Source organism: Xenopus laevis, chromosome 7L (assembly GCF_017654675.1).
Source record: "Xenopus laevis strain J_2021 chromosome 7L, Xenopus_laevis_v10.1, whole genome shotgun sequence".
Classification (NCBI taxonomy): Eukaryota; Metazoa; Chordata; class Amphibia; order Anura; family Pipidae; genus Xenopus; species Xenopus laevis.
The window spans coordinates 122,690,390-122,712,555 of NC_054383.1; the positions used below are offsets into that span (position 1 = coordinate 122,690,390).

General features: G+C 40.0%; 1 protein-coding gene across 1 annotated transcript in view; it reads left to right on the forward strand.

Annotated features, from left to right (window-relative positions):
- pitpnc1l.L (phosphatidylinositol transfer protein cytoplasmic 1 like L homeolog) overlaps positions 1-22,166 on the forward strand; it is a 114,283-nt gene that overhangs the window by 49,970 nt on the left and 42,147 nt on the right. Inside the window, exons 2-3 of the mRNA XM_041569647.1 lie at positions 6,950-7,098; positions 20,684-20,772. Of these exons, the coding sequence (XP_041425581.1) occupies positions 6,950-7,098; positions 20,684-20,772 (238 nt within the window). The remainder of the gene's footprint in view (positions 1-6,949; positions 7,099-20,683; positions 20,773-22,166) is intronic.

Consider the following 22,166-nt stretch of genomic DNA (forward strand, 5'->3'; position numbering starts at 1 on the left):
ACTCGAGTATATACGGTATACGAATAAACCAACACTAAACACTTCATGACAAAAAGGCAACACATTTTTGTTCAAGAAAATTAATTATTGTTGATTCTAATCCTTGGTACTAAGTAAAAAATATTTTTTTAATATTATTATGAGGGTACAGAAAGGGGTGCACATTTGGCACCATTTTGTGCAAAGATCACAGGGGCTCAGAATGTCAAATCTCTACACCTTACAAAAAGTTAATTTAAAGGCAAACAACCCCTTTAAGTGGACAAGACAAAACTATGTTATCCAGAGACAGTATAGTCACCATCTAAGTCAATGGGGATCATTTATAAACACTTGGCAAAATTGCACCTGGGCAGTAGTAACCCATGGTGACTATACTGAATCCGGATAACATATTTTAGTCTTGGGCCACTTAAAGTGGTTGTTCGCCTTTAAATTAACTTTCCGTGTGGTGTAGAGAGTGATATCCTAAAACAATTTGCAATTGGTTTTCATTTCTTATAATTTGTTGTTTTTGAGTTATTTAGCTTTTTATTCAGCAGCTCTCCAGTTTGCAGATTTTAGAAGTCTGTTTAGTAGGTTCCAAATTACTCAGCCATGCACTGATTTGAAGAAGAGACTGGAATATGAATAGGAGAAGTCTGAATAGAAAGATGAGTATTAAAAAGTAAGGGGCACATTTACTAAGGGTCCAATTTCGAAGTGTTAAAAACTTCGAAATTCGACCATCGATTTGGATTACTTCGAATGTCGTTTTTTTTTATCAAATTTGCCCGTTTCATTGATCGATCGAACGATTTTACTTCGACTTCTAAAAACGTAGCCAAATGTTGGCTATAGGTTCTAGAAGGTTCCCATAGGCTAACATTGCAACTCGGCAGGTTTAAGGTGGCGAAGTGTCGAAATCAAACTTTTTAAAGGGACAGTACTTCGATTTTCGAAGTCTAAATTTTTTAATTCGAATCGAAGTCGAATTTGGCCTATTCGATGGTCGAAGTATTCAAAAAATTACTACGAAATTCAAACTTTTTGAATTCGAAAATTCAATTCGACCCTTAATGGGCCCCTTAATGTGTAGCCTTACAGAACATTTGTTTTGCTAGATGGGGGTCAGTGACCCCCTTATTAAAAGGTGGAAAGAGTCAGAAGAAGATAGCAAATAATTCAAAAACATTAAAAAATGAAAGCCAATTGAAAAGTTGCTTAGAATTAGCCATTCTATAACATACTAAAGGTTAACTTAAAGGTGAACCATCCCTTTTATTCAACAATCTCTCCGAGATATAGGAGACAAGCATAAATGAAGTAAAATGAAGTTCTCACACAGCTCTCTCAATGTGTAACTAAACAATTTACAGGCTAGTGACGCTCAAGGCTATTGCACATTGCATGAGAGAGATACATGTTATTCCAAATGGTTTTCTAATGTACAGACTTTCAGATATTGAAATTATAGTACATATATGGGATGGGTTCTGAATTACGGAAAGGCCGTTTCCCATAGATTTAATTTAATCCAATTTTATCCAAAAAATCCAAATTTTTAAATATGATTCCCTAATTTTCTTATAATAAACTAAGATATAATTAATCCTTATTGGAAGCAAAACCAGCCTATTGGGTTTATTTAATGTTTACGTGATTTTCTAGTAGATTTGAGGTATGAAGACCCAAATTACGGAAACATCATTTATTTAATGTTTACATTTTTTCTAGTAGGCTTATGGGGCAAATTTAGTGCAGGGTGAAGTGACTAACGCAGACAAAAATTCGCCAGAGTTACATCATTTCAGTACTTCGCCGGCGTAACTTCGCTAGCGAAGGAGATAGACTCTAGCGGTACTTCCCTCCCTAACTCCAGGCGAATTTGCGCTCTGGCGAATGGACGTAACTACGCAAATTCACTAAGATCCGGATTTTACTGAACGTTACCTCTTGCGCCAGACTTGCCTTCGCCACCTCAGATCAGGCGAAGTGCAATAGAGTACCGTATATACTTGAGTATAAGCCCAGTTTTTCAGCACCCAAAATGTGCTGAAAAAGTTAACCTCGGCTTATACTCGAGTCAGTGACGCCAATGGCTACGATTCAGCAGAACACACACTCCGGCATGTGCACCATTCACTTCCTACCGGACCCGCATCTCCCTGGTACCTCTGCAATCCTGCGGCGCCTACGAGGACTCGCGCTAGAGGCGAGCTGTGGCCAAGTAAGTAGCTGGTGTTCTGGGACAGGGATAGGGGGCAGGCTTCTGAGATCCAGATGCTCCCAATGCAGAGGCAGGTTTATCCCTCCGCTCGCATGTGGAGTGGGCTGAGCCTGTAAGGGAGTGAGCTTGTGAATGTCTCATTGCCTTACCTGACTGCGTATGGTGCAGCACTTGCCTGACCCTTGCTGTATGTTTGTATGTATGTATATGTAATTTATGTATGTGTATGCAATGTATATATGTGTATGTAATGTCTGTATGTTTATGTAAATGTAATGTATTTATGTATATATGTATGTATACCCTTACAAAAGCAAGTGTGGGCAGCACAGAGCTTTGACTGCAGCCTCTTCAGATCAGTAAATAAGATGCGACTTCTTCCCTAGCAGAGCGCACGCAGGAGCGTGTCTTCTGCTGAAGATGTCCTAAAATGCATTTCTCACCCTAGGCTTATACTCGAGTCAAAGTTTTTGTAGGTAAAATTAGGTACCTCGGCTTATACTCGGGTCGGCTTATACTTGAGTATATACGGTATATAGGACTTCCTCAAAAAATAGTTGAACATTTTTCTAAGTCACAAAAAATGTTGGCGACTTTTCCTTTTTCAGGGTGATAGGCTGAAAAATATCGTAATTTTTTTTTTTTGGGGGGTAACCGGCTTCCCCCCTACATTTCCTAACATATGGCACATAAACTATACACTGGGCTCATGTGTAGGGCATTATAACAACTCTATTTTATTTTATTTTATTAAGGTTTCCCGGGCTTGTGTAGTGTAATGTATTTGCTGTAACATATACGTCCATTCAACTTTAACTTCCCGCCCTATATGCAAATAAGCAAACGCTAGCGCAACTTCGCTTCGTTTGGTGCAGTAACCCTAGCGCATCTTCGCCAGCGTTCGGTGCCCTGGACTCAAGTTAGGATTTTAGTGAATTAGCGTTGTCCTGGCGAATCTACGCCTGGCGAAGTGTTGCACTGTGAGCGAAGCCATCCCTGGCGAATTTTCAGAGGTTAGTAAATTTGCCCCATGGTATCAAGAGCATTCTGGATAACAGGTCCCATACCTGTAGTTGAATTGTGTTAATTTCACTGGAATGCTTGTTAATTTCCTGGGGTTTAAATATTTGGTGTTAGAACTTTGTGCTCACCCCATGGCAGTAAATACATTAATAAAATGCCTGAAATTTTCCAAGATTTCATAAATGAGATTTTTTTCCCTATAAATCTGCCCCTGGCTGGCTGGTTCGCAGATGTGTATATTCACTTCAATGTTTTTAGCATCTGTCTTAGGTGTTCATCAGTTCCCGTCAGCAAGCTTTTTAATTGCGACCGCCGCTTCCGTTTGTTAATAGATTTTCCTTCTTCGGCGTATTCCATCATGTTCCTTTCAATTCAATTCCACTTGACGCATTGAATCATTTTGCGTGACTGACATGCTTCCACTGACTCAAGCGCTGACTATTCTGTTCAAGAATCTCCTAGATCTTGTTTTTCTTTAGAAACTGAATTACAGTATTGATTGCCACACAGAAAACTAAAAATGTGAGTGTTTTTGTATTGGGTATTTCACTTTTATTTGATTTGCTTCCTATATATACAATAAAGGTCAAGTTGTATTAAAGCCATAAAAAATAGGTGTCAGCAGGTAAAAGACCAATATGTCCATCTATTTTTCTTTATTTCTTTTAAGAAGAGGATAGACCTTGATCCACCCCAGACGTGTTTAAATTAATTTACTGTAACTGCCTCAGCCGTATCAGCTGGAAGCCTCTTCCAAGTAATGATTTCTGAGGGTCACCGTTGAGCTTGAGAAAGAACTTCTCACCCCATCGAGAATTATTTTTTTACGGGTGTGGGATCCATTATTCGGAAACCTGTTATCCAGAAAGCTCCGAATTACAGAATGGCCATCTCCCATAGACTCCATTTTATCTAAATAATCGTAAATGTTTAAAATAATTTCCTTTTTATTTGTAATAATAAAACAGTAGCTTGTACTAGATCCCAACTAAGATATAATTAATCCTTATTGGAGGCAAAACCATCCTATTGGGTTTATTTAATGTTTACATGATTTTCTAGTAGACTTAAGGTCCTAAAAACACCAGATCCCAATAACAGGTCCCATACCTGTATGCTGAAAGATGAATTACTTGAAATGCATGCTTGTGTTTGCATTCTTTTCCAAACTATCTACCTTCCAATAATCCAGATTTCCATAGGACAGTTGAGAAAATGGCCTGCCTCTCATTATGCTCAGTGCAAGTTAGTTCCTCATACACGGGCCAATAAAAGCTACCGACAAAGTAAATCTGCAGCTTATTGGACAGGGTATTGGGAGGACCTCCGATCAATATCTGGTCAAAAATTGGGCAGATGTCAATCAGCTAAGTTTAAAAATCCAGCCGGATCAAGGGCCGCATCAGTTCATTGATGCTGTCCTTGGTCCAACCTCCGCATTCTTCTCATTGTTATCCAATTGTTTGGCCCTAGGACCCATGATTGGATCAGCCCTCAAAGTGGGAATATCTAGGAGAGATCCGCTCATTTGGCGACCTTGCCTAAATAGAAATGTCCTCTGACATTTTATATTTTTTAGAAATATTTGTAAAGGTTTAATGAAGGGTGTTTTCTTATAATGATCTTATTTACAATACAGGTATGGGATCCATTATCCAGAATTACAGAAAGGCCATCTCCCATAGACTCAATTTTATCCAAATAATCCACATTTTTAAAAATGATTTCCTTTATATCTGTAATAATAAAACAATACCTTGAACATATGGACATGCGGGGTAATTCTGTACATATTACTGGTGGGCTACCCTTCTTTTTGGGATAAAGATCAACATAAACTTTACCAGCAGGTCAAAGCTGGGGAATATGATTTAATAAAGACAGAACTACAATTCTGCAGTGATTCATTTATTAGCAATTCTGTGTGCTGCAAGATCTTTTGAACAGGGCCTTTCCCTATTGTCGCTAACAATGTAAATATGCGTCAGTATGATGTCATTGTTTGTTGGTGTAAATTGTTATGTCTTGTGTTTGTATCCCCTTATTCTGTAAAGCACTGCGGGTAAGGATGTTGCTATATAAATAATCAAAGTGTTACGTATGGTGTCCCAAACCCAGAACAAACCCCAAGGTCCCGGCCTCGGCTCACCCTTCTGCCTATAACCACCGCCTTTTGTTTCGGGAGGAGCCATCTTCTACTCGGATGCTGCCGGGTCTTTTAGTGAGATGAGCATGGGGGAAGATCTGGGCAGGCAAGGGAACTAAACATGAACTAGAGGAACGGGGAACAAGGAACGTGGTTAAGGAACAATCAGGTTTCAAGAGAATGGTCAATAAACGGGCAGAGGTCAGGACGGGCAGCAACCTAGGAATGGTCAGGGACAGGCAAGATGAGGAACTGACAAGACAACTAGACATAGCACCCAGGAACTAAGAAAATAGACCTACGTTGGCCAATGAGTAGTAGTTTGAAGGCCCTTTAAATATTTAAATTTTGCCGCACAATGACGTCACGCACCGGCGCCAAAATAAATAGACGCACACAAATGTTTTGATGTGCGCGCCAACTCAGATATAATTAATCCTTATTGGAAGCAAAACCAGCCTATTGGCTTTATTTAATTTTTACATGATTTTCTAGTAGACTTAGGGGCAGATTTATTAAGGGTCGAAGTGAATTTGAGGAAATTTTCGCAGTTTTGAAATTCGAAGTAATTTTTGGATACTTCGACCATCGAATAGGCTATAACGACTTCGACCTTCGTTTCGAAGTAAAATCGTTCGACCATTCGATAATCAAAGTACTGTCTCTTTAAAAAAAACTTCGACAGGCACCTCCTGTGTGTTTTGCAAAGTTTTTTTAAGTCGAAGGATTTTTTGGGAAAATCGTACGATAAAATCGCTTCGATGGTCGAATTTCGAAGTTTTTTCTACTTCGAAATTCGACCCTTGATAAATGTGCCCCTTAAGGTATGAGGGCCCTTTCCATTATTACAAATAATGGAAAGAACCGTTATCCAGAAAACCCTAGGTCTAGACCATTCTGGATAACAGGTCCAATACCTGTATTATAAGCTTCATATGTATGTAACAATGATTACATATCATGAACTATAGCAGAATGGTTAATTACAATTATTTCATATTATAAAACCTAGAGGAATGCTCATCTCATGGCCCATTGTATGATCCTGAAGCCTGAGTTTGTGGGTCTAGTGAAGTCAGTAGTAAATAATGGTGCCTGCCTGGACAGGCTGATATTTTAATTCCTTCCCACGCTTTCTGCAGCTTTGCCTTGGAGCGAGGCAGTTACTGACTAGTCAGCTTCTTCCAGATTCCCATGGGTTGATACATGCAACATTGAATTGTGTTCCCTCTCATCATGTCACGAAGAACCCCCCCAGGCACCGCAGGGCTTATACTTTCTGACATTTCATAAATGATGCATTAATTTGATGCAGTTGTTTTTTTCTTTAGAAGTTTATGTCAGTGCTTTCTGGGGTTTTTTATTTGGTAATTTATGTTTTATTGGATTTTAACAAGTACAAGATAGAATAAACACCATAGTATGGGATAGAATAAGAATAGTAACAAAGTAGGTAGAGAAAGGAAATACCATTATTGAGAGTTCTTGCACAATATCGCAAATATAATTTAAAGCAAATTATGTCAGTGAGTTTCTGTTTTTAACATCTTCCTTTGGTTTGTTCTCTACAGTACAGGATTGGGCAGCTCTACATGATCAGCAAACACAGTCATGAACAGAGTTCCGATGGAGAGGGTGTAGAAGTCATCATTAATGAGCCTTATGAAAGTGCTGTCCACGGGAAAGGACAATACACAGAAAAACGAGTCTACCTAAACAGGTACTTTCTTCTCTTTTCCCAAACTCCGTGGTGAAGGTTCCACAGAGCTTCACAACTTGCCATCAAATAGTGAAATTTTGAGGTTTCCGGTGGTCAAGTTGACTTGACTGCTAAATGTGGATATAAATGAGAAAAAACACTTTATGATTGTGTATTAAGGGGGTTATTGATCAAAGGTCGAATTGTAGAGTTTTTTTATCATTCGAATGAGGTATAAATCTTGAAAAATTCTAGCTTTTTGATAAAAAAAAAAGTGAAATTTGACAAAAAATCAACTCGAAAACGCAATTTTTTTGTGGAAAATAAAACTCGATCCTTAAAAATATAACCCCCTAAATGTTAGGATGGTGGCCGGCGGGGAGATTTGATTATTTATGCATGACTGCAGGTGACAAATCTCCCAAAAATGCATCTCCAATGGAAATAAAAAAATTCAATTATTTTCCACGGAGACGCATTTTCAGGAGATTTGTCGCCAGCAGTCTTGCATGTTTATCGCGGATGACAAATCTCCCATCGGCCACTGCCATTAACCTGATATATCCCTACCTACAATGACGATGCTTTATGCCTCTACAGTGTTGCTTGTACACCCCCACCCCTTGTGTTGCCCGTAATCAGTCCATTGACCTGATTACACTAGAGCAGGGGATCAACACAAGCATGAAAAAGTTCCTGAGGGTGCCAAATTAAGCATATGATTGGCTATTTGGTAGCCCCTATGTGGGAAGGCTTTCTTTTGCCATAAATCTGTTTTTATGCAACCAAAACTTTCCTCCAAGCCTGGAATTGAAAAATAAGCACCTGCTTTGAGACCACTGGGGGCAACATCCAAGGGGTTGGTGAGTAACATGTTGCTTGTGAGTCACTGGTTGGGGACCACTGCACTAGAGCCATATGAAATACTGTATACTAATCTCCTACAGTTGCCTCAAGGAAGTGTTCCAACAACTTTGAAGTAAAATTCTTCTTCTTCCTGTCACCCCCACTTATCTACAGAACCTGCTTTTGTGTGTTTGACTTCTAAGCCCAATATAAACAGTGGTTCATTTAAAGAACAAAGTGATACAGCAGATCTTTTCCCTAATTGCTTCATGAGCTGGAAAGCAACACTAGCCCAGTAGGCTGTTTGGTTCTTCTCAATCTGATTGGCGGCCTACATGGAGATGAGAGGAGCAGATATAGAATTACATCTGCTAATGTAATAATGGTAAACAGTACCCGCAGTAAATGGAAATCTAGAGCTTAAAAATGTTAATGACCCTAGTTATCTTTAAAGTGAACTTGACAAACCTAAAACCATGTGGTATTTGTATAAGGGATGTCTCAGGAAGCACAATAAACAAGAGCAGCTGTGTTTGTGACTAAATAAATAAAGTACACGCAATGTCCACCTTCCTCATTCCTGGTTGCAATTCTGTAGAGCGGCCATATTCATGCATACATTTTTGCCCCCAGCCTGAAAAGTTTTGAACCTGAAACAGCCGAGTCAACAGTGAACTGATATGTGATAAGCATGTATCATTACTTTGAATATGCAGCACTGTAGATGGCAATTGTGTTCCACAAAATGTATAAAAACATATGAAAACCTGACAATAGCAAAGTACTCCACACCATACTAATAAGGCCATACATAAATGGGAACCTTGACAATAGTAGGGTGTAAGACAAAAGTCACATATACTGTAGTTCTAATTACTCTTGACTTAAGGTGGCCATATGTTATAAGTTCCACTAGTTTGGCAAAGTCACCAAATGATTGTATCTCCCCCCCCCCCGATATGGCCACTAAAAATTGGTGAGATCAGACTAATCCAATCATTTGGCCCTATGGCTAAACAACTGGATTACAACGAGCAGAATAGGGGCTGTTGTGTTGAGGACCACATCAATGAGCCGATGCAGTTCACAATTTGATGTGAAAATCAAACCTGCCTGATTGTTGGCCAGATACTAGTTGGGTAGCCCCATTGGAGGGCCCCTTACATAAGCAGATAAGCTACCGACTTGGTCATAAGGACTCAAATTCCCAGCTTACCTGTGTATGGCCAACTCTAAACTCTCTTAGTGGCATAAGGTGACCATAGACGTAAGAATTACGATCTTTCTTGGAAAGATCTTTCCAAGAAAGATTGTTTGTTTCAATACACACGTGTAGAGCTGAATCATCATTTATACAGGTAGAAACAACAGCATTCTACTTGCATGTGACAATTCCGCACTAACAATGGCCGATGTTGGGGTGCCTTTTAAAGGCACCCGATCAAAATTTTCCATCCAGCCCAATCTTTATCTCATAGAGCCAATGCAAACGAGGAGTTGTGGGTGAGTGGCATGATGACCCTTTTGGGTTCCACCGCTATGAAACATTTAGGCATGGGTAAAGGCTGTGAATATTTGTAGTAGAAGGGGCTGTAAGGTATTCAAAGTAGATATTGGAACCAACTAGAACTATCTCCATATGATTCTTCTGAAATGCCCCATTGAGCCTGAAAGGGAAACCAAATAAAAGAATGACCCAATAATGAAAAATCAGAAGTCCCCGACCTTTTTTTACCTGTGAGCCACATTCAATTGTAAAAAGATTTACACAAGCATGAAAAAAATGTCCCGAGGGTGCCAAATAAGGGCTGTGATTGGCTATTTGGTAGCCCCTATGTGGACTGGCAGCCTAGAGGAGACTCTGTCTGGCAGTACATCTGTTTTTTATGCACCAATTCTTGCCTCCAAGCCTGGAATGCAAAAATAAGCACCTGCTTTGAGGCCACTGGGAGCAATAGCCAAAGGGTTGGTGAGCAACATGAGCCACTGGTTGGGGATCACTGGTCTAAACAATTTGAATGGGATTAGCATTAGAAAAAACTATGAACTATGGGTGCATTCAGAGGTCAAGAATGGCCAGCAAAGACTTAAGAAACCAGTAGAACAGGTTGGGTCTGACCATATAGCAAGACAAGGTTAATGTCAAAACAGGATGAGCTGCAGGTAGGCAGGAGCAACACTGAGTTTTATGTCTCCACAGGAGAGCAAGTAGGTTGTACAAAGGGATAGAAGTCTCCATGTTTGCTCCAGTGCTAGAAATCCATATATGGAAACCCATATTAAATTGCCCCCAAAAAGGCTGTGCACATGCTCAGCTGTCACTATGCCACTTTCCCCCATGTTTTGTTTTTAACTACAAGTAGGTTTTTTTTTTGTTGTGGGCAAATCTTTCTCACAGTCACAGGTGGGTGAGTTTTTTTTGCCAATGGTAACAATGGAGTCAAATATTTTTTGGCCACCGTAATCATTGTTTTTTTTCCCCCCACCAGGTTTAATGTGATAAAATCCACCATAACCTAGGTTTAAAGTTTAAAGAAAATTTGATCTGCTAAAAAAACAAAACTAAAAAAATCATTTCACATCATTTACCTTGAGATAAAATTGCCTACTAGTGATATAACACCTGAAAAATAAATAACAATTGCCACTACTTTTTTCCCTTTCTTTCCTATTTACGGTGCCATTATCCTCTAAAAAAAAATGTGACGCTATGAGATCCATTTTGATTGAGACCTGATATCAGGAAAGTAGCATGTTTTTCTCCAATTACACACATGTGGTGCCTGTGCCCCTGCAGAGCTTTATACGGTGTTAGAGCTTCAACAAGAGGAGAAATCAACTCATTTTGTATCTCATCTCATGAACCTCATGAGGCACATAACCTCTCTCCCCTGCCTGCTGTGTAAATTGAGCACCAAAAAGGGCACATTTCATTATTATATGTTCCAAATAGTTTAGTAGAATTATTTCTCCCAAAGTGCTGGCAGTGAGCCCCCATGCTTTTCAAAGCGTAGTCGGAATGAATACATCGACAATGATTTGCACTAAATTGATGTTTATAAGTTATCATTTGTTGCATATCATCTAACCGGAAAGGATTGGATAAATTGGGTCCCACCTGCTGTTGTCATGAGGATTTATTAATACAATTGCTTGTTATTAATGCACTGACATATTGTCTTTGTACCCACAATGCATTTGTCTCAGAATAGCATGTGCCTTCGAAATATGGCACACCTCAACTTGGGTGTTGGTTCACCACTGCAGTCACCTACGGCACATTTGTGCACAATTCACTAGGTGAAACCAGCACAGGGAATGTAGAAGTCCCAACTTGTAAAGGTAGGTGTTAATTCAAGGGCTATTTTGTTTGTGCCCTGTACTTTGTCAAAAAAGTCAACGTTTTATTACGCATTGCAACCACCAAGTGGTCTTCATCAGGGGAAAAATACAATTAAAAAAAGGCCTTTTTATATTGTATTTTTCCCACGATGAAGACCACTTGGTGGTCGAAAAGCGTAGGGCTGGTTACTTTATTTTGTAACGTTTGATGTAATAAAACTTTGACTTTTTTTGACACAGAGTGCACAACTTAGTTACATAGACAAATCGGGTTAAAAAAAGACAAAGTCCGTCAAGTTCAACCCCTCCAAATGAAAACCCAGCATCCATACACACACCCCTTCTTACTTTCACAGAAATTCTATATACCCATATCTATACTAACTATAGAGTTTAATATCACAATAGCCTTTGATATTATGTCTGTCCAAGAAATCATCCAAGTCCCTCTTATAGTCATTAACTGAATCAGCATCACAACATCACCCGGCAGTGCATTCCACAACCTCACTGTCCTGACTGTGAAGAACCCCCTACGTTGCTTCAAATGAAAGTTCTTTTCTTCTAGTCTAAAGGGGAGGCCTCTGGTACGGTGATCCACTTTATGGGTAAAAAGATCCCCTGCTATTTGTCTATAATGTCCTCTAATGTACTTGTAGGGGCACATTTACTATGGGTCGAATATCAAGGGTTAATTAACCCTCGATATTCGACCGTCGAAGTAAAATCCTTCGACTTTGAATATCGAAGTCGAAGGATTTACCGCAATTCGTTCGTTCGAATGATCGTAGGAAAAAACGAACGATTAAATCCTTTGATTCAAAGGATTTTAATCCATCGATCGAATGATTTTCCTTCGATCAAAAAAAGCCAGGAAAGCTTATGGGGACCTTCTCCATAGGCTAACATTGTACCTCGGTAGGTTTTAGGTGGCGAAGTAGGTGGTCGAAGTTTTTTTTAAAGAGACAGTATTTCGACTAGTCAAATAGTCGAACGATTTTTACTTCGAATCGTTCAATTCGAAGGTCGAAGTAGCCAAAAAAAACCATTCGAAATTCAAAGTTTTTTTCCTTCTAATCCTTCACTCGAGCTAAGTAAATGTGCCCCGTAAAGTGTAATCATGTCCCCTCGCAAGCGCCTTTTTTCCAGAGAAAACAACCCCATGACAGTCTCCCCTCATAATTTAAGTCTTCCCTCCCTCTAACCAGTTTAGTTGCACTTAGTCTCTGCACTCTCTCCAGCTCATTTATATCCCTCTTAAGGACTGGAGTCCAAAACTGCACTGCATACTCCAGATGAGGCCTCACCAGGGACCTATAAAGAGGCAGAATTATGTTTTCATCCCTTGAGTTAATGCCCTTTTTTATGCAAACAGAACTTTTTTTGCTTTAGTAGCCACAGAATATCTACAAAAACCCCTAGATCCTTCTCATTTATGAAAACTCCCAACATAATGCCATTAGCCAGTTCTCTATCCAGGTACAAATACTATGTTCCAGGCCAACATTCCTTTATTTAACCAGTAAACTTCTGGGTGGCACTGTATCAAATGCTTTAGCCAAGACCACTACTATAGTTCATATAAAGAAGCTGCTGTCTAGCCATGGGGGCAGCCATTCAAAGCTGAAAAAGGAGAAAAGGCACAGGATACACAGCAGATAACAGATAAGCTCTGTATCGCACAATGGGATTCTTCAGAAATGATCTGTTATCTACTTTGTGTCCTGCGCTTCTGAAGCAAACACATCGGTTTTGACAGGGACCAGTACATTATATTGTCCACTTTTACTTTTCCTTTAATTCTAATAGATACATGCAAGTGTTACTTTTACTGTAGCTACTATCCTTCAGTTATAGCTCTCTTTTAATATGTACATTGTTTCCTTGAAGAAAAAAAAAAGCTAATTACCGACAAAATAACTGTATTTATTTGGCAGATAACCAAGACCCATATAACTAACACAGTGTATAGTAAAGACTGTGCTTTGTGCAGACTCTTTCTAAAGTCCTTGAGCTTCTGCATGGTGAGAATTAAGCTGTTTGTTCAAAGGGAAGGTAGATAATAGCTCAACAAATGTAAGTAGAACAGACAGTTCTTGTACATAACTGAAAACTTGTCACAGGGAGGGATTAAAGCTCCACAGCAAGTTTTAAGGCCTTGTGTGTATAGAAACTGCTTGTCTTGTATATGGCCTTAAGCTGGTTATACAGGTACCAATTAAATCATCTAGTACCAAGAATATAGTACAGTGGTTGATGACCGAGAGAAGAGGATCCCCAGCTTCTCTTCCCTCCCTGTAGTCCTGATCTTTTCGGCTGTTGGCCAGGGCAACCAGAACAAAAGAAAGTTGGCCATACAGTTGGCCCTCATATGATATCCATCTGTTTTGTTGGATAGCTTATGTCAGGCATGTCCAAGTCCAGCCCGCGGGCCAGTTGCGGCCCAGTTTCAAATGTACACCAGCCCACAGCCTCCATCATGAAATTAATAATAATGCGGCCCGCCAGCACAGTGTGATCAGGATCATTCACTCCCGGAGATGGAATTGCATAGCAATAGACACGTACTGGCACTTAGTGACGCACCACTCTCACATACTCCTTTAGTTTACTGTACTGGCATGTCAGTACGTCTATTGACACTTTCAGCCCTAAAGAAGTATGCGAAAAAGTCTCTACGTGCCAGTAACAGCTTCAGCGGCGCATCACTACGTGCCAATACGTGTCTATTGCTAACACCTTCAGCACACAGGCAGCCCAAAATTTACTGCTACGGTACGCGATTCCTTGTTTAAATGAGGCGCTTAGAATAAGTCCAAACTAGGGATGCACCAAATCCACTATTTGGGATTCAGCCAAACCTCCGTATCCTTTGCGAAAGATTCGGCCGAATACCGTACTGAACCAGAACCCTAATTTGCATATGCAGATTAGGGATGGGGAAGGGGAAACCCTTGTTTTGTGACCAAAAAGTCACGCAATTTCCCTCCCCACCCCTTATTTGCATATGCAAAATATGCAGTATAACAGATGTTTCCGTAATTTGGATTACAAATTAATTTTTATTCTCAATTTCACTTAAACATGGGCAGCTTGGAGTACAGGCAGTGGCGGAACTACCGGGGGAGCAGGGGGTGTGAGCGGGCCAGGGCACGCACCCCCTCAAGGCCCCACCGGCAGCCCGTGCACCACTGAAAATGCGGCCGTACGGAGGGGGGCGGGGCCCGTCTGCGCGTCAGGGCCCACCCCTCTATAGTGATGGTGGTTTAATGACTTTTTCACTTTCAGTATTTAGAAGGGTACTACAGGTATGGGACATGTTGTCCAGAATGCTCGGGACCTGGGTTTTTTTCGGATCTATCCTTAATTTGGATCTTCATACCTTAAGTCTACCTGAAAGTAATGTAAACATTAAATAAACCCAAGAGGCTGGTTTTGCTTCCAATAAGGATTAATTATATCATAGTTGGGATGAAGTACAAGCTACTGTTTTATAATTACAGAGAAAAACGGAAATCATTTTAAAACTTGGATTTTTTTGGATAAAATGGTGTCGGGCTTTTGTCATTTTGAGTTTCCTGGACAACAGGTTTCTGGATAACAGATCCCATACCTGTACCTATACTGGCCAACTGTGATGCAAATAGTCGATAGTCATCCAAAAGCCCAGTAATCTTTAGCAACCAGATATTTTCTTCCATTATTAAAGTTTACACAAACCTGTCAAACCTTTGAGCTTTTTGGATATCGACTTTGAAGATAAACGATCCTGTACCTGTAATTTATTGTTGAATATACAGGTATGGGATCCATTATCTGGAAACCCATTATCCAGAAAGCTCTTAATTACGCAAAGGCCGTCTTCCAAAGACTTCACCAAAATAATCCAAATTTTAAAAAAAATGATTTCTTTTTTCTCTGTAATAATAAAAGAGTAGCTTGTACTTGATCCCAACTAAGATACTATGGTTCTCTTGTACTCCAAGCTGCCCATGTTTAAATGAAATTGAGAATAACAAATTAATTGGGAAGAACTTGAGTTGTGTACATTATGGCAGTGGGTGTACATTTATTGCTTTCAGCATCTCACAACTTGTTCCTGATAAGCAGACAGATAAGCAGACAGAAGCACAGTTAGCAAACTGTTCCTGAGACATTAATTGCAGACACACAGGGATTCGGCACAAGATTCTGACTCACTGATCAAACCTTAGTATGAAAACACAGTGGCAGAAGGTCGGGAAGTAGTGAGCAATAAACAGCTAATGTTAATTTGTCCGGTAACATTTCAGCTAGTGATGTGAAGAAATATCTGCCTGGGTCACTGATTCAAAATGAATAAGGCCGGCGAGGGCTCAGAACTTGACATTTCGGCTCATAGCTGCTGGCAGAAGAAGATAACTCACTTTGAGACATCGGATGAAAAATCGCCTGCGGCATGGCACACGCGTCACTTCGTATTCCGAAGTTGCCTCGCGAGGAAACTTCGGGTGACTTCGGAATACGAATCGCCTCGTGTGATTAGCGCCCGTCGATTTTTCATTTCAGCCAGCGCAAGACAGAGGTAAGGCATTTGAGGAGATTGGTCGCCGCAAAGATGAGGCAATTAGTCGCCAGGCGACTAAATCTCCCCAAATCGCCCAGTGTGACCTTACCCTTCACTTATATTTTTCTTTTTTTAACAATATGTAATGCATCAGTAAAATAATAATAAATAATTAGTATTGCAATCAGTAATTAGTAGATAGGCAGCATGAACTGACTTAAGTCTTCTAATTAGTTGATCCATACATTACTGACATATTTGAAAAAGTAGAAGCAGAGATTTAGGTGCACTAATCACCGACGGGACGGCGACTCTTCCAAAATGAAAAAAATGGTGCCACAATCATGTTTCAGGTATCTTTACCAACGGAAATTCTCATGTTGTTAGTATTCAGTTCCATGTAATTGTTTTATGATGTCCTTCTTATCTTTGATCGCAAACATGGCAGGTTGTAAATGTATTAGTTCTCTTGTTTCTGGGTAAGTTTCTCATTGGCTGCTGGAGTTACCTCTGTTACATTATGTTTAAGGTATGGAAGTTCTTGGCTATGATTCGGAAGAACCCATTATAGCAGATCTAATGCTTGTGCTCCCATGATCTCCTATCATCCCATCAGAAATATCCATCTATAGTGGCTTCTCTTATAAATCCACTTACTCTTTATGATGGACAAAGTAATCGGGGTCCAACAGGTGGAGATCAGATATATGATGGTGCCTGAAAGACTCATATTTGCATCATTATGCCTGCATTGACCACCGTATTTCTCCAGTAACCACCAGTTGGCGTCATTTATTTAGGGGTACAATGTGAAATACCTCCTGCTCTGCCTGCTAAGCTGGGGTGAGGCGTAGGCTACAATGGAGACCAGATTTGAAGACCACCCAGTGATGTTTAATGTAGAACTGGGGACTATGCAAACAGTTCAACATGCTGGGTACACAAATTATGATAGAATTACATTTACGTACAAAGGACTCAGCACCCATTAGGACCCTTGGCACTTCATTAAAGTTCTTTCACATTTGTCAGTTGTGCTGGCAAGAGTCCGGCTCCGTGTTCTTGTAAACTCATTAGAGTTGATAAGGTTATCACGCATGCCAGGGTTTATGAGTCATGCTTTGATTTGACACACTAAATACCGGCAATAGAAACACAAACCAAAATCCTGTTTTACTGGTTCCTATCACATGTTTATATGATAAGTAGTAGAGTCAACAGTGTGCAGAGACTTTCTAGAAGAATTTAGTTTAGGAATAAAGGAAGGTGTTTGTACTTGTTCAATGTTGAGTTAAATTGAACAGTAAAGCCTATAATAAGTGCCTATTTTTGCACGAAATGCGTCAGGCTATACATGTCCTAATAAACACTTTTATAATTACTTTTGCTACTGCATTTACTATTGGTGGGCCTCTTCACCTATTGTGAGTTTTCTAATTTTTGGCAACCCTTGTATTGGGTTTTTTTGTGATGGTGATTTATTTTTTTCCAACTTTATATCTATATTTACTCTTTAGGAGCAGGTATACACGCCATTTTTGTTAATTTAAATTGAACAGTGAATGGAATATTGAGAATAATGTCCTTTTCTGGTGGTTCAGACTGAGTACAGACAATACTATGCCACCATAACCAAGTTCTTTGCCGTGAAATACAATCAGTGAGGACAGTTACCGTTGTCCTTTTTTTAAGATTGTATTGTCACTTACACAATGATCACTCACTGTGGTTGTGTTCACTTGTTTTTGTAGTTTGGGTGAGTACTGTATTCTTTTTTTTAAGAGGTGGGGCTTGCAAACAAGTTGGTGGCACCATACACACAGCAGCTTATTGGCCAATGTATGGGGCCCTCCGACAGGCTTCCATGATCAATATCTGGCCAAAAATCGGGCAGATGTTGATCAGGCAGGCTTAAAGTTCCTGTCAGATCGAGGACCGCATTGGTTCGTTGCTGCGGTCTTCAATCCCAACGCCTGCATGCCTTGCCTTGTGATTCTATCATTGAGACATAGGGCCCACAATTAGATCAGCTGATACAAGGTAGGCATATAAGTGCAAGATCCACTCATTAGATAGTGGATCTGCCTCCCTGGTCACCTTTAGTAGCCAGGATAAGGTGGGGAAATTGCATATCAGGAATGCTGGGATTAACATTCTCTCTAACAATCTTGGTAAAAATCTTGAGATTCATCCAAAGCAGTAAACTCATTCTGGACTTGTAAACACAGGCATGTAGGGATGTTGTATCTCCTATAATAAATTAGCCACCTCCTTCCAGTATTGCAGTACACAGCATTTGCCAAAATTCTGTTAAGGGCCTGGCCACACGGGCAGATGTGGCGACAAATCTCCTCTTCTTCACAACGACTAATCTCCCCGATCTGCCTTCCCCTTCCTTCCGGCGGCTAAAATAAAAATCGCCTGGGGTGGAGGCACTCGGAGCAATTCGTTTTCCGAAGTCGTCTGTAATTGCCTCACGAGGAAACTTCGAGCAACAAAGAGCTCCTGCCCTCAGGCGATTTTCATTTTAGCCGGCGGAAGGCAGGGGAAGGCAAATGGGGGAGATTAGTCGCAGCGAAGAAGATGAGATTTGTCGCCTGCCGACTAATCTCCCCGAATCTGCCCATGTGGCCAGACCCTAAGGCAGCCATAAACGGACCTTGGTTATTGTCCTCTCGCTTCTCATCTGGTGGTGCACCATGCACTGGTTAACATGGCGTATCAACAACTGCAAACCTGCCTGATTTCCAAACTGACCCATAATCACAGTACATGGATATTGGTTGGGATTGTCAGATACATGTAACAATAATCATACAATATTCTTCGGTTCTCCCGTTTGCAAAATCAGCAATCTGGTTGCTAGGGTCCAAATTCTACTAGCAAGCAATCATGCAATGATTTGAATAAGAGAATGCAATATGAATAGGAGAGGGGCTGAATAGAAATAAAGTAATAAAGTAGCAATAACAATAAATATGTAGCCTTACAGGGCATTGTTTTTTTGTTTTGTTTTTTGTAGATGGGGTCAGTGTCCCCATTTGAAAGCTGTAAAAAGTCATAAAAAGGCAAACATTTCAAAAACTATATAAAAAAACAAAAAAAACAAAGACCGATTGTAAAGTTGCTTAGAATTAGGCATTCTGTAACATATTAAAAGTTGACTTAAAGGTGAACCACCCCTTTAACAGTACTATTAATGCCCAATTGTAACAGGGTGTGGACACGTAGATTGGGTGTAAAATATCCGGATTGTTATGTCCCATCAAGAGTACATATTTTGTGTTACCATTCAAACATGGGCAGTTAAAGGGCACCAATCATGACCAAAATCATTTACTAAGTAAATACACTATGTGAAAGTTCAAGAAATCCGATTTTTAAAACAGTTAGAATTGTTTGTATAATGTAAATGATCAGCTCACTATTCCTTCTGCAAGATCTCCCCTATCTCCACTGCAGTTCTAGCTGAGGCAGCCATCTTGGATTTCACTGGCTCCTCCTACCTATATCTTCCCAGCCAACTGTAGCTCTGAAATCTCGCACATGCTCAGTTGAAATTCCTTGCTTGCTTATCAACCCTTCTAAGCTATTTTCAAATCAGCCAAACCTGTGTGTTAGCTGCTGTACAGTAGTGCTGCCAGCTGCTGGAAGTTAGTGTGTGCCCTTCATTTGCATAATAATATCACCAGCAGGGGACAAGATAGGGAAATCTCCTGATACTTCTAGTGGAGGAGTTTACTTAAACAAGGCATTCTGGGTAGAATACTCAAAGCAGTGTTACAATCTGAGCATGCTCCTGAAATTTGCATATTAGAGTCTCTGTTATAGTCTCAATATGGCCTCCCTCAGTGAAAGAACACATTTGACAAAGTAAGGGATTTTTTTAAAACCTGCAGTTTTTTAAAAAAAAAAAAAAACTATATATGTAGTTTGATTAAACGTGTTTAGCTTGTACTGGTCAGATTGTTAATATGTGTTTGATTTTGGCTGTGATAGGTGCCCTTTAAGACATGGTGCTCTACAGCCCTGGTTACACAATCCATGCCCCCACACTCGACTTAATTTTCCTTATCTTTCTCAAGTTGGTAGCTCAAGCCAGTCTCACCTAAACTGGTGGTACATGTTTTGTGGACATTCTCACTGCAGGACAAGTAGAACTTGTGCTGTTATTTACCCAAAATGTGTTCAATGTCTGTAAAGCCTGAAAACAGGGCTGAGAAGAAGATATATGGGCAGCAACACAGTAGCCATGGTCTTTTAACCTGCCGAACAGAAAGCAGATTCACATTGTAGCCTAGGAGTGCCCATACGAATGTGAGGTCTACTTTTAGTGAGTTTGTCCCATTATGATCTACATCCATAATGGCATTGTTAGCATTCTGTTCCATGGAAAATATTACTTAAATATTGATTTATGAGAAAATGTATATTGCTATATTTATTATTTCTTATGTAACCTTAACATAATAAACATCTGAATTAAAAAAATTAAACAGGAGCGTGATTTAGACAATTGACAGTGTCTTGAGATCTACTGATCACCCGCTAAAGGTCTACTGGTAGATCCCAATCTACCTTTTGGGCACCCCTGGTGTAGCCTGATTGATTTATTGTTTTTGTTGCATTTTTTAATGCTGACATGCAAACTAATGCTTAGTTGGTAGGGTCAATGAGCCTTAAACCAAACAACGGTTTTATTTCCACAGCTGTAAAACAAAAGATAAATATGCCATAAAACAAAAAAGGTCTTGGAATTACAATTACAATCATTAAATACGGTTAGTTTTCCCTTTGATTTGTTATCTAATGAAAAATATAACTGTTTTCTTTACTGTGTTTTCACTATTCTTTAACTTTTTTATTTTTCAGAAAGCTGCCAGCCTGGATACGAGGTTTTATTCCAAAGATATTCTACATCACGGAAAAAGCCTGGAACTATTATCCATACACAGTTACAGGTAACAAAGGCACGACAGATAAGGCCTCTGCATTATATTTTAACAACTAAGTGCAAACATGATGCAAAGTAGCAGCTGCCTCTGGCATATAAGAAGGTCAGGGCTGGGTTTTGAAGTCAAGTGTTATAGCACATATTTACATACATAAAGCAGAGACAGCACTTGCAAATATATATTTGCTCCCACTAGGTCATGGGAATGGAACATACAAATATTGATTGTTTTATAATTACCATTGTTATGCATCATTTGAATACTCACCATGAGGAGTTTAGGGGATTATTCCATGTGTTCCAGTAGCGGGAGCTAAGAGAGGGGCAGATGGTAGACTAGGAATCATAGAGAGGAGCATCTATAGAGTAGGAATCATAGAGATGAGAGTAGGAATCATAGAGTAGGAATCATAGAGAGGAGCATCTATAGAGTAGGAATCATAGAGAGGAGAGTAGGAATCATAGAGTAGGAATCATAGAGAGGAGCATCTAGGAGAATTAGCCAATCTGATGAGGTTTTTTTAGGTATTCCCCAGTGACTCTAAATTGCTAACCAATGCGGTTATATTCTGCAGTGTGGTTACCACCATATTTGTTCTTTCCAATGATCCTCAGTGCCGAATTAAGGTGTGCCTCCCAGAGCAGCTCACATGGTCAGTGGAAAGAAAACCTAAAATGTTTATACAAAACATAACCTTGGTCAGCATTGGTCTTCTTTAAAAAAACACTGGTGATTGGAATCACAGGGGGGTGCATGATAGATTGCTGCCAACCAGTGATTTGGGTTATTATTGTTCTTTAAGGCTTAGAATACTGCAGTGATATAAATTGTAGGTTTCAGATTAAATCTCAGTCCAGAAGAGCTTTGGAGAAGCCGCACACCACACAAACCCAAAGATTCTTATCCTGGTGCCCAGCGATAGAGGAATCGGCCACCTCACAACACGGGTAAGAAGAATTTCACTGGCACACAGGAGTTGCGGTAGCAGGGCAAGCCCTTGCAATGTTATTATGCAGTTGTGCAACGTTTCGGGGACATGCCCCTTTGACAAAGGGGCATGTCCCGAAACGTTGCACAACTGCATAATAACATTGCAAGGGCTTGCCCTGCTACCGCAACTCCTGTGTGCCAGTGAAATTCTTCTTACTCTTTTCAGATTAAATCTCAGACCATGGGGTCTGAATGTTGTATAAAAGTGCTATCCAGCTCTTTCGAAGAGGTGAGCCAGTTAGCTGACCTGCTTTATATTCGTGGGTTGGATTTCATGGCAATGATAACGTCATACATGTCAATACTCTGTGGAGTTCAAATAAAAACCTACTTTGAAGGGATAAATCCAGTCAACAGCCCTCCAGGTGGACATTCCCCCTCCCAGTGCCGGGCCAAGCCAGCCGGATGCC